General features: G+C 38.2%; 2 protein-coding genes across 9 annotated transcripts in view; one reads left to right on the top strand and one right to left on the bottom strand.

Moving 5' to 3' along the window:
• The window catches only part of MED12L (mediator complex subunit 12L), a 323,628-nt gene that overhangs the window by 69,445 nt on the left and 235,868 nt on the right, over positions 1–18,315 (bottom strand). For all 7 annotated transcript variants that reach the window (XR_004808722.2, XM_025436195.3, XM_025436196.3 and 4 more), the window contains 5 exons: positions 11,688–11,835; positions 7,052–7,170; positions 6,256–6,399; positions 4,633–4,796; positions 1,446–1,577 (listed from right to left, as the gene is read on the bottom strand). Coding sequence is in view for 6 of the 7 variants with exons in the window: in XM_025436195.3 (XP_025291980.1) it covers positions 1,446–1,577; positions 4,633–4,796; positions 6,256–6,399; positions 7,052–7,170; positions 11,688–11,835 (707 nt within the window). In the remaining variant the exon portion in view is untranslated. The remainder of the gene's footprint in view (positions 1–1,445; positions 1,578–4,632; positions 4,797–6,255; positions 6,400–7,051; positions 7,171–11,687; positions 11,836–18,315) is intronic.
• The window catches only part of P2RY12 (purinergic receptor P2Y12), a 46,034-nt gene that overhangs the window by 21,560 nt on the left and 6,159 nt on the right, over positions 1–18,315 (top strand). The window contains exon 2 of one of the 2 annotated variants that reach the window (XM_025436203.3): positions 14,187–14,308. The exons of the other annotated variant lie outside the window; for it this stretch is intronic. The gene's annotated coding sequence lies outside the window, so the exon portion shown is untranslated. The remainder of the gene's footprint in view (positions 1–14,186; positions 14,309–18,315) is intronic. 2 annotated transcript variants of the gene reach the window in all.

Below are 18,315 nucleotides of genomic sequence, written 5' to 3'. Positions count from 1 at the left end.
ACCATAAACTGAAAATGAAGCTGTTTGTAAAGTAAGGATGTAGGGTACTATGCTTATTGCATCATTTTGCAAAAAGAGGTTTCCTAAGACCCACTCAAATGTTTTACAGAAGATTATTTGGAAATCTAGGCATTTCATGATGACCTACCCTCCCATTTTTTTCCCCTTTCGATACCATTAAAGATATCCTGGCTTTTTCTTTTGGATTTATCTTTCATTTAGCAGGTTTTTGCTAGAAGCCAAATGCTCTTCAAGGTACAGGATATGGCAGTAAAGTAAAGCAAAGCAAAGTTCCTCCTTTCCAAAGTTTACATTCTAGGAGGAAGCTAGACCATAAATCCACATGTAATTCACCCAGGGGTAGTAAGTATTAAGGTTCAGGGAATGACAGAGAGTAGGGGGAAGAGGATGCTATTTAAAACAGGTGGGCAGGGAGGTAGAGGTACATGCCCGTGAATGCACTGTGTGCATGGACATGTAAGTGAGAGAGGGCAAAGATCACCAGCGGGGTAGCAGCCAGTACAAAAGCCCCAAGATGGGAGTGTGCTTACAGCATGTGAAGACCAGGAAGGAGGTAGATGTGGTCAGAGTGGAGTAAACAAAGGGGAAGAGAGAGAAGTGGAGACTGGATTCAGTGGATCCTGAAGGCTAGGTTAGGACTCTGAATTTTATTCTGTGTAGAGAAGAAGCCACTAGAAAACGTCAAGGTATTCTTGTTTTAAAACGATGACTTGAGTAGATATGCCGACAATATGCTACGGAAGTCAGGCTACAAGCAGAGAAACCAGGTAGGACTCTGCAATAGTCCAACCAAGGGATGGAGGGACGGTGGTGGTAACAAAGCAAGGACTAGCAGTCACACGCGACACAAACCTCATAGAAGACAAAGCTCATAGAATTTACAAATACCCGTAACTGATAGTTCTTTCCTTACTTCTTTCTAGATGACAAATGTACTTTGCAGCTATTAGCGTACCCCTTCCTACCACCGCCTACAATTAATAATCAAAATTTCCTCAAAATAACATTCAATAAATATGCGCTTTCCAGCTCCTGACTACTTGTGGGGGTAGAGCAAGCGCTAACATGCAGAGAACGACACCCACTCAGGGACACCCTCTGAAATAGGATGGTCAAGGAAGCAGAGAAGCAAAGGTGGTGAGAAAGTAAGGATGCAAACAGCAGGGAAACCACATTCCAAGTGAGGTACTACCCAAGTGCAAAAGGCAGAAAGTTCCTCAAGTGTATCTCAGAATTGCAATCATAGCTAAATGTGCATAAATATTTAGTAATAGGAGATTAAAGGAACAATGAAAGATAATTCAGTATGAACTCTGGCAGATGTGATCATGATTAATTTTCATTATTAAAAAGGATGACAATGTTGGGTGGGTTACTACCAAATACAGGCATGATCCTATTCCTGTTGATTTTCTTCTACCCACCTGAAGAGGTCTCCAAATTTACTTCTGAGGTGGCTACATGACACATAGAGATCATAGAGGTAGGCTAAGATGCATCTCTCGGGAGAGGAACATTCTGAGGGGTTCACAACATGCTTTACCACACCACACAACCTGAGGAGAAAAATAAATGAAGAAATCAGACACATACATATTTTGCTAATACAAATGTTACTGTTTGACTCTTTCAGAGTGAGAATACGTCCATGTGTTTGTTACTTGGGTAAGAAAAAAGGTATCAGGTTTTTGATAATGATGATTATAGCAATAAATGATTGCACAAAATATCGTTTTTCTGCTAGGATTCTGAAATAATAGATTTTAAAAAAGATTTCGGAAATACCACTAACAATAAGAAATGAAAGAAATTTCTCCAGGGAGAAGGTATGTATGGAAGAATCCATCAGTTAAGTTGCTGTGACTAGAACACAAGAAAAAAGTTATAGCAGAGAATCTCTCTTCAGTAAACATTCATAAATTCAGGCTCTTTGCAAAGATTCTTAAGTCCACTCCTTTGAGAAAGAAAAAGTCTCTAAATCAGTAAATCTGCGAAATTCATTTTCAGGACCGTGAGCTGGTTCTGACAAAAACTCGAGGAACTCGTGACTTGAGGTTACATTCTCCTGGTTTATCCAAACTAGAAACAAATTTTACCTCACCTTATGGAAAAAATTAAAACCCTTTCCTTTTAGTGACATTCTCTAGAAGGCTTTCAACAAATTAGTACCATTACTATGCCCAAAGGGACCATCCTTCTGGCATGGGGAAAAGGGTACAGAGATGGAATAGTAATGGCATTTATTTGTTGAAAGCCTTTTAGAGAATGTCACTAAAGGAAAGGGTTTTAATTTTTCCACACAAAACTTCATATAACACACCAGGAAACACTAGTGGCCCATCCGCGTATTTGTAAGCCTGACTCCACTATTACTATCTTGTATTCTGTTATAGGGCTCAGTAATACCACCAGAGTAATCGATGACTCAGATTATTAAAGCGTTTAGGGCTTTTGAAATCATCTGATTCACCTTCCTTGTTTAATAAAGAAGGCGCTGAGGCTCAGACAGGCGAAGTAACTTGCCCAAAGGCAAAAAGCAAGTTCATAGCACATCCAAGAGGAGAGCTGAGGTCTCCAGACTTCCAACCCACAGCTCTCTGGACTATTCAGTGGATGCAGAAGCCAGAGAGAGCCCTAGGCTGTCAAGGCCCGGAAGGCCTTGACAACAATCACAAATGCCAGACAGAGGTGGAACCCAGGAAACTGGAAAGAAATGACAATGTCACATCCCAAACCCTGTGAACCGGTAACGGCAGACAGAGCCACCAGACAACTGATAACAGCTGTCAGTTACAACTAAAGTCTCTTGTAATTAAGGAGAGGATTCGATCTGTTAACTATACTAACAAAAAATCCAGACATCTTCCAAAAAGCAAGAAATTTGACTGTGATAAAAGTAAACAAACATTTAATGAGAGTCTGGAAGGCATCCATAGTATAGTAGTCAGTGTTTCCTTGATTTTCTTCACTTGTTAGCAATAAGAAAAACATTGAGATCCAGTATATGCATATCAGGAAAGAGCTTTAGGGAAAACATTTATCCTTAGTATGAATAATAAAACAAAAATATATTATCAAATATGATTTCATGAACATTGAATAGATAACGTGACATTGAAAATGTCCAAGTAAATTTCAAAGTAACAAAAATAAAATTTGCCAAAACCTGTAATAATATTCATTTCGTGACTAACTAATGGGTTTCCATTAGTTTATAGTTTTAGTTTTAAAAGCATACTATAAATCAAGGGGCATGAATGCGCTCTTACTTAGAATGACTTTTAGCAATCTGGGAGATTTACCAGCCATGTGATGTTAAGTACATCACTTCACCAAACACTTCCTTTAAAAGGCCCGAGTCTCAGTTTCTCAATTTGTAAATGGTACTAATCATTCAATTTTATAGGGTAGCTGAGGGCTATTAGGCGGCCATATAATTCTAAAATGTTTATTTTGAAACTTTTAAAAATATCTGAGATGTCTGAGAATTCATTTGATAGTGAGCATGTACTATTAACTGCTGCAGCATTTTCTTTTTCCCCAAAAGGCTTCTGTTAAATGGATGGCAGTCTAGGATAGATTATCAATTGACTGCATGGGCAAGAGTACCAAATAAATAAATAAATAAAAAGTACCGTGGAACTAAAGAACCCCATGCTTCTTTTAAGTCCAGGAAGAAAAAAGGCAGAAAAAGAAAAAGAAAGTGTTTTGTTGTTGTTGTTTTTAATATATATGAAGTCCTAGAGCAAGGAGTCTGCAGTAGACAAAAAGGCGGCGGCTCCCTACAGGTGTTTTGTCTCTACATTTCTCTCATCCCTGTAACCTCAGCTTCTAATGGGGATGATGATGATATGGGGGCTTGGTCCAATTCATGTGACAGTAAAGAAAACTTCACCCTACAGTTCAAAACAAACGAAAAAAACAGACTAAGAAGCAAAAAAAGTCATTTGTTCTGAATTAACATTTGTCAAGTTGTATTTAGTTTCTGAAAGAAATGAAATAGAAGAAGGAAATAGAGAAAATAATGCGTGCAAAGCTCATTTGCTCTTGACAATAAACTGAAATTACATCAACAGAGCAGCCGCCACGTAGTCATCGTTCACAGTAAGCCATGCTTCATTCGGGGAAGCAAACGATGCAGTGCTGCGAGGGACTGGCTTCTCCTCAAGGAAACGAGGGGCAGGAAAAGGAGGCAGGAAAGAATCATACTCGATTACGAGAACATACTTCTCATGCTTACGACTCCTGTGATAAACATTTTCTAACCAAAGTGGTCCTTTTTTTTTTTTTTTTCTTCAAGATTTTATTTATTTATTCATGAGACGGGGAGTGGGGGAGGGCAGAGATGCAGGCAGAGGGAGAAGCAGGCTCCATGCAGGGACCCCAACGTGGGACTCAATCCTGGGTCTCCAGGATCACACCCTGGGCTAAAGGCGGCCCTAAACCACTGAGCCACCCAGGGATCCCACCAAAGTGGTCTTTAACTCTATCTTTTAAGTTGAAACAAACACCTGTACTATTTTCCCTCATAAAACCACTAGGATATTTGATCACAAATTATACACAGAAGACAATCATGCGAGAAACAGTAACGATATTCTATATACCGACCCTTCAAACACCTGGGCTGTCTGATCAGGATTCAGGATGAGACAACTGTGGTATCGTCTGAGAACAGCCACGATGCACACACACAGTCCCGTTGTGTAACTTCCCGCCAGGCTGGAGGATTTCAGGAGCAGTTCGGCCTCCACAACACTCAGTTCGTTTAGCAGCTACAATGGGAGAAGAGAATGAATAAAAATGTAGCTGCCAAAATGAATAGGAAAAACATTTAATTTCACAAATCATGGACATATTGAGTCATTCTAATACCATCTTATCTCACTTATTATCCTGTCCCAGGACCATGTGCACACACAACTACAGAGTGAGAAAATAATCCCCAGAGAATCAAACTGGCTTTTATTGTTAATCCATTTTTTTAAAAAAGATTTTATTTATTTATTCATGAGAGAGATAGAGAGAGAGAGAGAGAGGCAGAGACACAGGCAGAGGGAGAAGCAGGCTCCATTCCATGCAAGGAGCCTGACGTGGGACTCGATACTGGGTCTCCGGGATCAGGCCCTGGGTGGAAGGCAGGCGCTAAACCACTGAGCCACCTGTGCTGCCCTTATTGTTCTTTTACCAAATGCTACAGTTTTTCTTCTGCCTAGACATTGTGGACATACAATCAGGAAGTATCCAACATTGAAACAGCTACTAAGACTTGATGGCAGCTCAAAGTTCTAGACCAGATCATTTCAGAGAACATCACACCTCTCACTTTTTCTTCTCTTTTCTCTTCTTTTTAAGGAAACAGAAGTTACTTATCATTATTTTCTTGTGGTTAACAAAACAGTTCCAATAAGCAATAGAAAACAAGTTTTGTTTCTATTCACTAAAAACAAGATAATAAATAAACTCAAGGATTTGTTCAAGCAATTTAATGGGACAAATCAAATTATAGAGGTTTTTTGTTTGCTCTTAAACTAAAATACACTCTACAATAAATAGTACATAAACTTTCACCTTTCCTTTTTTTTTTTTACAGCTTTTATTTATTTATTTATGAGAGACATAGAAAGAGAGTCAGAAACAAAGGCAGAGGGAGAAACAGGCTCCCTGCAGGGAGCCCGATATGCGATTCGATCTCAGAACTCCAGGATCACGATCTGAGCCAAAGGCAGGCATTCAACCACTGAGCCACCTGGGCGTCCATAAACTTTCACCTTTCCCTAAGGAAAACAACAAAAGATGAAAACCTCACATTTTGGGAATCCCTGGGTGGCTCAGGGGTTTAGCGCTTGCCTTTGGCCCAAGGCGCGATCCTGGAGTCCTGGGATGGAGTCCCACGTCAGGCTCCCGGCATGGAGCCTGCTTCTCCCTCTGCCTGTGTCTCTGCCTCTCTCTCTCTCTCTCTATCATCAATCAATCAATCAATCAATCTTTTTTTTAAGAAAAAAAGAAAGAAAACCTCACATTTTAAAATGTCTGTTATATATATTTTAGTACCAATTGTAATTACTTAATTGAAAATCATGAAAACAGCTGCAATTAAAATACTAGCCAAATACTGTTGATTCAGAATGTCTCAATTTTGCAAAAATGCACTGGGCTGCTCGTTTTAAATTGTCTGATGCCTAATAGGTTTGCTTTTCTAAAAAATGAGAGGATACAGGGTCTCTCTGATACCTGTATTGCGAAGTCAATTAGTCCATTGATGTTCAGCGCTGGCTCCATTAGATCAAAGATAAGCTGAATATGGTGAGCCAAAGGGAGATGATAGGATGTTCCTGAAGCAAAGCTCGTGATTTGTTCCAGCACATTGTTGGAGATCTGGGCAACGAAAAACAAACAAAAGTGAACATAATTATAAGATCAATATTCAAACTTATTTTTTTTAAGCAAGAAATTTGAATTTACATATTCTACTTGGAAGAAAGTTAAAACATATTTCCACAAACGAAAAGTAGGTACAAATCCGACAACTTCCTTAATGCAACTATAATTTAAAGAAATAAGCCAAGTTGTCATTAAGATCTTAACCCAACTATCCTAAAGGTAGAACTACAAATGCTAAGTAATTTTCAGATAACATCTCATTATCAATTGACTTGTAAAACAACACAGATCTGGGGTTTTTTTTCCTCACTTAGATAGTATTTTATTTTAGTCATCAACAGATTTCTCCCTTATCCATAGCAATGTAAGACCAAAATGTATTAACAGAAGTATTGCATTAGGGAATATTTGATACATTATTGATCTATTATCATAGAGCAAAAATATTTTTAAGTAAAATTAGTTTCTCTGAAGAAGACAACCTGACACTTAAAGTGAACTAACTCAATAGCTTGAGAGGACTCCAAACATGTTTTAAAACCGTTTCTATAAAACAAAATAAGGCCAAACACATATACTTTATGAAAGAAATTTTTACGTAACTATGAATATCCCAAATGCATAACACACAGCTTTAAGCAGCTACCTGAGATGTCACTTGATGCTGATCAAAATATGAAAGGAGCTGAAGTTTTGTGAACACAGTCTCCAGTGTTGGAAATGCTTCCTGTTTGTTCTTCCTGGCTTTTTGTCCTTCGTCTCCAACTAGACATACAGTAGATACATTACTTTCCATTTAATAGAAGCTCTTGACTTTTTCAGTGGATACTTTCTATTTAAGTATAACATATAAGGAGCAGTGCACACAAGCTATGAATTGCTACAAAGCAAATATACTCACATAATGAGACTGGAATGACCAGATTACGCACCAGTTACCTAGATATCCTCCTAAACACCTCTCTGCCCCAGGAGATGGAGATCCTGACCTCTAAAGGCTTTGATTATTAGTATTACGCACTTTGGAACCACATGAGAGATACTTTTTACGTCTGGCAGCTTTCGTTCAACCATAACCTTCTGAGTTTGATCTACATCATTGAGACAATTTTAACTTATTCGAAATATCAGTAATTCCCATTCATGGGTAATATACTACTGTGTCAAAAAACCACCCTGTATTTATTTATTCTGAGCAGTTTCCAGATTTAGACTATTTACGGGAAGTGTCTCTATACACATTTCTCACTAAGTCTTAAAATATGATGCTAACGATGAAAGGGGCGGTGGGGGGTTGGGGGGGAATCACCCAGGATCACAGAAACTTCCCTGGCATCTTGTTAGGACATTCACCATGATATGTCTCCCAAACAGTTTAATATGTATAAAAGGAAATTTAATTTTAAACTTTTTTTAGGAGTAGCAAGGAATTAAAGCTCTCCGCATAATGGGAAAGTGCCACGTGTGTCAATTTCGCATAAGGAAGTTTAAAGAGAATTAAAAAAAAAATTATAAACACTACCTAACCCCAGGAGGATTCTCGTTTTTCTTAACAGTTCTAAGGCTAAGATCCAAAAAGAATCAGATCCTGACTTAAATATTCTTAAATATATGGATTTAAAAAGACAAACCTAAAAAAAAATACCAGAAAGATTGGATTTTATGATATCTAAGATCATTTCTAACACTATGATTCTAAATAGTCAAAGGCTACTGAGTTGGGAGCTTCATCACCCATGTCTTCTTATTTGGGAAAGTTTACTTTCAGAGAACAAAGGTCACTTTACAAATTTTGTTTTCCCTATTAAAGACACAACTATTTCACTGAAGGCAAAGAGATTTTGCTGAAGGCAAATGTAATGATTTTAGAAAATAATACTAGAAGAGATTTTCTTTCTGCACACACACCAGGGTGCTTGATTTCCTAAAGCAGAATAGAGTAAATAGAATTAAAAGGTGAAGCAGAGTAAATAGAATAAAAAGGTGAAGAGTAACAGAAGGTACAAGACTGTGCCACTTTAACACCAAATCTAATGCACAGAGTAAGAACTAAGAAGTTCATTAAACCTACTTTTTTTCCATATCTATTCTCAAATTAAGTGTGGTCCCCTGCCTTCTATATAGCTGCTCACATGTAATAAGCATGCTTAAAATATCCAAATTCTGAATTTTTCATTTACTAATATCATTGATCCAAAGCTCAATCAAAACTCACATCAATGGTCTTGGGTACAATATATTGTAAAAGCGAAGATGACGTACTTAGTCCTTCCTGGGACCAACACACATAAACAAAAATAACACACTTGAGGAAGTACAGCCAGCATGAGAATTCACAAATGCATTTTTTTTTTGGTTTATGCTAAATAGGCTCTATTTTACTTCATGTAGCTACATTCTGAAAACCTCATATACACCCCTCAATACATTCACTTTCAAAAAAACTTAAATCAGTGGTGGTTCTCAATGGACTACTTTATTTCAATGATTATTTAATAAATAATAATGTAGTCATAATTCACAGATTTTCCTCATCTATTTTATGTTAATTTGCTATCATAATATATGTTATTGCTCTTTTTTGTTGCTTAATGTTGGTTTTCCTTTAAAAAATATTTGGCCTTTTTTGTTATGGTAAACTTCATTACTGTTAAAAAAAAATGGGGGGCCTAGGTGGCTCAGATGGTTAGGCGTCTTGCCTTCAGCTCAGGTTATGATTCTGGGGTCCCAGGTCAGGCTCCTGGCTCAGCAGGGAGTCTGTTTCTTCCTCTGCCCCTACCCCCGTTCATGCTCGTGCATGTGTGCTCTCTGTCCCAAATGAATAAATAAAATCCTATAAAAATTGACAACCAAAGGTGACTAGCCAATGTGAATGGAAAATGAAGGCTGACCATGTTTACCTTGAAGTGTCACTTAAACTTCCACATAAGGCTTGGCTAATGTGAGAACGCTTCTAGTGAGCTCCTCAAAACCACACCTTTATAGGTAGCCAGAAATGAAATACACGCTAACACAAGTTCTGTGTTTTCCGGCCTTATCAGTTCTCTTTGCTGAAACAGTGGACAAATCACCTTTCATCAAAAGTACAGCTAGCTAGCTAGCTTCTGGCAAGCATACTAGATTTTAAGCACTGACTTAAACTTCGACTATTTATCAAAAGATAACTCACTATATCACAAAATAACATATCTCTGGTTGAGGAATTTTATCTGAAATGAGAGAAAGTCACGGGCGCCTGGGTGGCTCAGTCGATTTAACATCCGACTCTTGGTTTCCGCTCAGGTCATGATCTCAGGGTTGAGGGATCAAGCCTTGCAGTAGGATCCCAGCTCAGGGTGAAATCTGCAGGAGTCTCCCTGCCTCAGTCCCTCTCCCTATCCACACATTCATATACTCTCTCTCTCTCTCTCTCTCAAAAATAAGTAAATCTTTAAAAAGTAAAATTAAATGAAATGAGGGAAAGATAAATCTCTCCATTGCAAATCTCTCTCCACAGTGGTGGTTCTACTGATGATATCTCAAAAAAGTAGCATGGAACAACAATGATTTTTTCTTTTGGGGTTCATAAGCAAGAACTGCCTATTAAAAAGACTGGTACAAAGATAGGATAGACTGCAGTCTGGCCTGAAACACTCATTGTGAAGGAAGGAAGGAAGCAGTCTCAACAAAATAGGACACCACATTGTTTCCTTCCCCTTTGGACCCCTCTCAGACTTCCAAACCTTCGAATTCCCAACAATCTAGGAAGACTCTCTAAAATTAGTATTGATGAAACAGGAATTATTGACCCTTCTAAAAAAAAGACAGTGTCCATCCGGTTTCCAAGTACTCAAAAAGAAGCTTCAAATCTCTCCTAAATTCAGTGTTCTACATGCAATCCATTTTATCTTTTCGCTAACACAGAGAAACAGCAAAACATAAGATCAACAGTTTTCCTTAGAGCAGGTTCTTTGTTTCTGGGTTTGTGTTTGTTTTGTTTTGTTTTTAAACCAAGCTCAATAATGACAGGCCAACAACAACAGGGTTTCAGTTCCCATCCACAATTCTCAGTTGCTCCCTCATGGGACCCAGGGTGGTACAAGGTCCGTCAGTGGCAATGGTAGGGAGGGCAGTCAGGGAAATGTTGTAAATCACCAGAAAAAACTCTTCCATTATGTCCTAAAGACTATCGCCTCAGACATCAGACACCTGCTACACCACATTCACACTGAGAAGTGTGTTGCCTTTGTACCCTGCTGCTGCATGGGCAACCCTACTGATGGAAAAGACACAAAGCTATTTGTATTGGTTCTAGCTCTACTTTTCTCTAGGAATGATCTAGTGTGGGCAAGCTCTAGTAAACACGTGGCTAAAGTCTAAAGACTGGAGGGCCTGTGAAGAGATTCATGAAAACGTATGTATTTTGTACTGGCCAACAAAGTAGGGCTCCTACAGTGGTTTATGCCAGGTGTAGAAAGAACACTGTTTGCATAGGGAAAATTCAAGCTTTTTTTTCCCCCTTTGATTATTTACATAATAAAGAAATAAACACCAGTAATGGTAGTGAAGTATATATAATGATATCGTATTTTATATCTTATGACTGCCTGATAAAATAAACAATCCTTCAAAAGAGTAATTAGGCAAATGTGAAATAGATAATTACAGAATTCCAATTATGCAATGTGGTGACATAATATAAAGGCATAGCTTTACTGTAAAATATATATGTCAAGAGCATGGGGAAAGACTATTCCAAGTAAAGACAGCATTATAGAGCAAAGACCCGATTTCCTTTTTTTTTAGTCGAAATCATTTGGTGTTATGGGCAGTCCTCACTACGTACTGCAATTATTCTTCCGAATAATAAAGAAAAGATCAGCAACTACACTGTCATGATTTTCAATTATTGTGCAAATATGAGTACTCAGAGCAAACTACAAGCTTAAAAAAGGATGGTAAAGGATAGTAAAGAATGGGAGAAATGGAGATTTTCCGGGCTTAGGATTTTCCAACACCTTCTTCAGTATTTCATTTATGCAGAAAATTTTTGGGGAAAAGAAAAGAATAGAAAATTAAAATTACCTTATGTTATCTACAGAACATGGTATTTTAATATAAGGATTGCTATAAATGGAACCAAGGCCTTAAAATTTCAATGTGCTTATTCATATTTCAGTAAGACAGTCATTCAGGAGAGGAAACACTCTGGTGACGGTGCCATGTATGACTCTGATAAAGACCGTGCTAGGAGGAAGGGCGAAAGACAGCACAATAGGACCAAAGGCATTAAGGCTCTTTACCCCCTGTCTCTGTGGTGCTCTTCTTATTTAGGATTTTCAAAATATCTTTGGTAATCTTCTTCAACTGATGCCTCGCTTCGTCACGCTCTTTGCCCACTCCATAAAGAAGGATTGTGCGCTGGTTACATTCATGACTTGAAGATTCATCCTGAAAAACAGAAAATGCATTTTGAAACCCTTGTTTGCAGGGGTGGGGTTGCATTTCATGTCCATGAAATGCACTAACCACAGCATCTCCATGCTGGCTTGCGGTGGTGGCATCCTGCCCGCCTTTCAATTCACCTCAACCTCCACTGGCAACACCCTTGTTTTTCCAGTTTGGGACTTGCTAAAGTGTAAATAAAAAAAAAAATTTAAAAAAAAAAGTGTCAACTGACCTGAAGTCCTAATAGAGAAGCATTTGGTGTGGGCGTACCCTACGGAGTAAGTTTTGACTCTTGAAAATTTTTCATTGTTTAAAATTTGACATGGTAATATTTTCACATCATATTACATATTATCTGGTCCTACTTTCTCAAGGAAACTGTTATTTCTTAGCAAACTTTTCTATGTAAAGCATCATTAAAATATATTTTTTTTAAATGACCTAGCTAGGATCCTCAAGTGCTTTGAGAGAAAAAAAAAATGTTCCACTGGCTTCCAACATGTCTGTGTGATGTGTATGTATATTTAATTCCAAATGACAAAACGATAAAGAGGGCAGGTATCATTAGGTGTGAGGCAAATAGTTGAAATGCAACAGGTTCTACACTACCCTCCTCTACTGGACCGTCTCCCCACCCTCATTCCACAGACACAGTAAATTTAAGCACCGTATATCCCACAAGAGAAAAGAAATTACTTGCTGACACCATACCAATAACACATACCCAGTGCTAACCACATCTTATACTCTGACATTTTATTAGCAAAAGTCCAAGCTCTATGCCGTAGTACGTCCCGTTTTCTTTCTTTTTTGTGCATGTTTGCCCATGTTAGGCACTTGGCCTTCCTAACAGAATCTAATTCTAAGGAGCCTGCATGAGCAAAGACTCCATCTCCCAGGGAAGACCAACTGCACAGTGTAAATAATGGCCACAAAAAAAACGAGCAAAAAAGCCTTGACTTGGAGAATACCAATGCTTATGTGAACTTATTTAAAAACAAAAACAAAAACAAACAAAAAAAACGAGTGCACAAAGTCTACGCTCTGCACAAAGTTGCACTTTGCTTTTGTACTTTTGAAATAAGTGCCTGTTTTCTCTCTCAGCTTCTGTCACTTTCCATCATTCGATCTTTCTCACACACGTGCACTCAAGTCACCACTTCTTGTTGCACTGATTCCTTTTTTCATTATACTCCTCACAGACATATGCATTTTATACGCTGACGATCCATCTTCCTATGCTGACCAGGAATAATTAGCAATGTTTCACGTGTTCCAATATGTTTCTTTAAAAAAAAAAAAAAAAGAGCCAGGTGTTGGTCAATACTAGAATTTGTTAATTCCTATTCTGAATATCCAAATGTCCTCCAAAGTTTCAAGACAGACCTAATCACAGGATAAAGTCAACAGAGGTAGTGACCTACAGTTTGTTGCACACCTGAATGATCTAATACACTCCTTATTCATCTTCAATTTTTGTTGCCATTACAGGGCATTACTGATGTATCTATTTTTTGTCTAGTGGGATGTAGATGAGCCCTGGAAAGGAAACAGGAGGGCACTGAGAAAACCGTACAAAATTCAGGCAGGGGGCACCTGGGTGGCTCAACTGTTTAAGTGTTTGCCTTTGGCTCATGATCCTGGGGTCCTGGGATCTGGCCCCACATTGGGCTTCCTGCTCAGCGGGGAGTCTGTGTCTCCCTCTCCCTCTGCCCTTCCCACTGCCTGTGTGTGCTCGCTTGCTCTGTCTCTCTCTCTCACTCAAATGAATAAAATCTTTAAAGAAAAAGGAAAAAAAAAAAAAAACCTTAGGCAGTGTCAGTCATGTGCTCTACTAAGTGTTTTCCATGAAGGTACTTGTCAAATAGTTCTGATGTAAACTTCTGTGTGAGGAGTGATGGGAAGATGGTAGTAGAGTTACTGAACAACTGCTTTTAGAGTATCTTCCTATGGGAAGACAAGAAGGGAGGAAGGGACCTTGAGAAAATATAAGGATGAATGTTCCCTGTCCTCAAGGAGCATAGTCAGTGTCCCAAAAGTAGCATTTGTAGAGCTTGTCACAAACACATAGAGACCGTGGCTGCACCTGCATCAGTAACAAACCAGCCTCAGGGTAAGGGAGAGCTGTGACTTAATTCGGATTGTGCCATTTGCTGACTCCATGGTCCTTTGAGTCTTTCTGTCCCAGTGAGCCTTTCTGGGCCTCAGATTCTTCCCCTGAAAAATGGGCTAATACCACTTTCGAGATTTTTTTTTAAGAATAACTGAGATAAAGTATATAAAACAGTTGGCCTATCAGACAGAGAACCCACTGCTGTCCATCAGATTTCTACAATTTCACTTCTCACTTGCAGGCACCCCAGGTCCACGCTGTACTGCATTACTCAACATTTCCTCAAGACACCGGGGTACTTCCTTCCTTTGCTGCTGCTCCTCCCGCCACCTAAAATACTCCGACCTCCTGCCTCTCACGCGTGTAAGTGCTGTGCACAATTACGGCGTCAGGTCCCTCACTGTCACCTCAGTTGAGTGTAAGCCCTTAGCACAGGAGGAGTATGGAGGGGAAGAGAACCTTTGAAGCACTTGCCACACTGTAATTCACTCATTTTCTTTTTTTTTTTTTTGTTTTAATTCACTCATTTCTGAGTGATTTGTTTAACGTCTGCCCTTCCTGCCACACTGTAATTCACTCATTTTCTTTTTTTTTTTAATTCATTCATTTCTGAGTGATTTGTTTAACGTCCTGCCCTTAAGTGCCCTTAAGCACACTGTTAGTTTGTGCTTACAGTCTCCTTAGTTGGCACTAATTAAGCACTTATTATATGCTGCTAGGGACTGGAGCACTATGTCCTTGGGAGGGGTACAAAACCCCCATGTTCTCTCTAGAGGGAGGGGAGAATCAAGAGAGCGGAGATATGAAGGAGATCAATAAGCCATCAAATGATGCACACGTCCTCTCCATAAGTAATAAGATGAATAGACAGTAAAGGTCATGGAAGTCGGAAAAGAGACATTTAACACTGGGGGCCGCTGACAGTGTCAAATGTAGTAAGAGGTCACAATGGATGTTGCCTCTCTGACTTGTTTATTAAAAACCAGACAAATCAACAAATTACTTATGACCCTCAAAAGAGAAGTTTCTCTAGAGCGGTAGTGGCAGAAAGCTGGAAATGGGGTTGTAGTAAGAGTAGCTGGTGAAATGGTAAAGGTGAGGGAAGTAAACCCATGTTCACTAGTAGATGGCCATGAAGACTCACCTGAGAGGTGGGGGAGGAAAAACGTTATTAGGATAACCAATAGCAAACTCTGGTGCCAAAGATAGGTTTCAAATAAATGAGTCTCTATGAAAGAAAACCAGATCAGAGGGTAGACAACTGATAATGGAGATAGAAATAATGGCTGCTTGTTTAGAACTTGGAAAGAAAGACAAGGACAACTTTCTACTAAAACACAGAGAAAACAAAGAAAACTGCTAAAAAAAATACTACTACAGGGAAATTTAGAGATGAATAAGGAACTTGAAGAGAAGCTTCTGTTCATCGGCGGCTCTGATTTGCTCAGAGAGTTGGGCCAGAAGCAAAGTCAAGAGTTGAGAGCGAGGGCATGAAAGCAAGAGCAACTGGCATTTACCTGCAAAAGAACCCACCATCAGTCTCTACAGGGGGCCTGTAAAGACCATATTTGTGTCAGATAATTAATATTTTTAGGTAAATCGTGCTAGCCCTTTACTGGTCTTTAAAGAGGAAAGACAGATATTTTTAGCGACTGTTTTTTCATTAGCCTACAAGATTCATTTATATCAATTTTTTTTGTACTTGCTGAAAATATATGAGAATGTCAACCTTAGAAAATGGGCCACATATTTCCAAAGGTATGCTCTTTCAATGAGGTATTGTTTAATAATCCTCAAGTTGCATAGGTATACGTAATGTCAATGACTAGAGATTTGTACCAAAGAATTACTCTATGATTTACACCCTGAAGGACACACTTGTTGGCAGGAAAAGAGAATCAACTGGAGAGTCCATGGAAGCCTAGCCACTCCTCTCAGGCTAGCCCACTCTTATGCTTGGGTTGGACAGGTGATCTCCCCTATACACTAATTTCTGGAAAAAAAAAAAAAATCTCATCCTTGGGATCAATTTCCCTTTTTCTCCAGATAACATCTGACACTCAGAAAGACTAATAAAGTGATCAAGAAACTAGGATCTCCAAAAGGCCCTAGAAGGCCGGTAGTACTACAGAAATTAAAATAGGCCTCTTAAGCCCAAAAGCTTAGAAGAAAGAATTAGAGTTAATGGAAAGAAATGAAGTCTCCTGTAGGTCATCACTGAAATAGAAGTGATTAGAAATGTTGCCCACAACAGGTGTATGTTCACAAGATGTGATAACGGAAGTGAGATGATCAGAGCCGCATATTCTTTTAATCTCATTCATATATCCTGGTATTTCTACAGTGCCCCGATAATCGTAGAATTTTAAAATCAATGAATTAATGTTCTTTTTAAAAGGAGATATAAACGAATCCCACTCTAGATCTGCTTCTTTTTCTTCCAAACACTAATGAAAAGTAGATGAAGTCAATGCAATGGTCCCTCATAACAAAATATAGCATTTCCTACTTCCCTACCACTCTGTAATTGCATATGTTTAAATACTCAAATACAAACCCAGAATACATCAAGAAGTAAACTGCACAGAGCATCCTACCCCATCTCCCAGAAAAGCAGTAAAAACCACTTTTTAAGGGGCACCTGGGTGGCTCCGTTAAGCATCAAACTCCTGGTTTTAGGCTCAGCTCACGATCTTAAAGTTTTGTGATGGAGCCTCAAGTCTGGCTCCACAATCAGTGCACAGTATGCTTAAGCCTCTCTTCTCTCTCTCTTTTCTCTCTCTCTCTCTCTCTCTCGCCTCTCTGAAATAAATGAGTCTTTTAAAAAATATATTTTAAAAAGTTATTTACATAAAAACTGTATTTTAGTTAATCTATTAAAATGAAAAAAATCTCCTAAAAGAAGCCTTCAAATTATTTCTTTTAGCTGAGCCTTTCAATATGTCACTTGATTCTGTTCAGAGTAACTTCAAATTACTTATTTAACTTCAAATAAATGTTCCATGAGTGATAAGCCTTAGGCAGGCATGTAAGAAGGGAATGTACATGCATGGGGAGGCTGTGTCAAATGAACAAGAAATTAGCAGCTTCTGCTCATTCATTCTCATAATTACTCTACCTGAAATGGAGTAACTTCCTTTAAATCCAGAAAGTAGAAAAAACTAATAAAATAAAATGAATTAATTAAATAAATCCAGAAAGTAGGAGGATCCTTTCATTAGACTTATATAGAAAATTTTTGTTCTACAATAGCTTATTAGCCCTCAGTATGGCTGAAATGACAGCTTTATTCAACAGGCTCAATGCATCCTAGGAGCACAATGCAATGAATGTCAAGGGGCATATTAATTTGTTAGTAGGAGTTCTTCACTTTCAAAAGCAAAACAATCAAGCCAGGGATGACAAATAATTGGATCAACACAGCATTCTCTTTTGTTCAATAACCCATACCCAGGACTCCTTACTTGCGGAGTCTAATACGTAACCTAAATTTCTACACTCTAACAGGTGAAACCACTAGATTATGTAAGAACTGACTTAAAATGCATGTGCTCAACATAGTTCACTAATATCAAAATGATCAACCTAATGAAACCATAAAACGTTAGAGCTAAAATAGCCTGCGATCTAATCAAATGTCTCAATTTCATCTCCACCCTCCGGCCCTAACCTGGTTCCCTAAGGACCACTGGGTACCACCACCTCAGGACATGGATCTCTTGAGTTCACAGTAATCCCATAGGAAGCAAATATTTTCACACAAGCAGATTACCTTCAATAGATGTGGCAAAATAAATAAACCAGTGAAGCTACTTACATTTAAAAATTCTGGGGTATAAATTCATTTTCCTAAGTCATCTCGATCATAGAAATTAACCAAATCAAAATTAGTCCTGTTTCCAGTGATAATACATACAATCGCAAACTGCATGGGCTATTGTTATTAATGAGACTGAAGTGCACAACGTGATCTTCTGTTTGTGAAATAATATACTTGACCCTTGAAAAACACAGGTTTGAATTTTGTGGGTCCACTTAAATGTTGATTTTATCAGTAAATACAGTACAGCACTACAAATGTGTTTTCTCTTAAGATATTCTTAGTAATATTTTTTCTCTAGCTTATTTCATTGTAATACAGCATCTAAAACAGGCAACATACAAAATATGTGTTAATCAACCTATTTTATCAATAAGGCTTCCATCAACAGTGGGCTATTCGGTTTTTAGAAAAGTCAAAAGTTACTTTTATATATATATACATTTATTTATATATATATCAACTATACATCAATTCAAAACTTAAAAAAATTAAGTTACATGCAAATGTCAACTTCTTTTTTTTTTTTTAATTTCAACTTCTATAGACC

This window comes from Canis lupus, chromosome 23 (assembly GCF_003254725.2).
Source record: "Canis lupus dingo isolate Sandy chromosome 23, ASM325472v2, whole genome shotgun sequence".
NCBI lineage: Eukaryota > Metazoa > Chordata > Mammalia > Carnivora > Canidae > Canis > Canis lupus.
The sequence above is the reverse complement of the archived record's forward strand: the minus strand, read 5'-3'. Positions and strand labels throughout refer to the sequence as shown.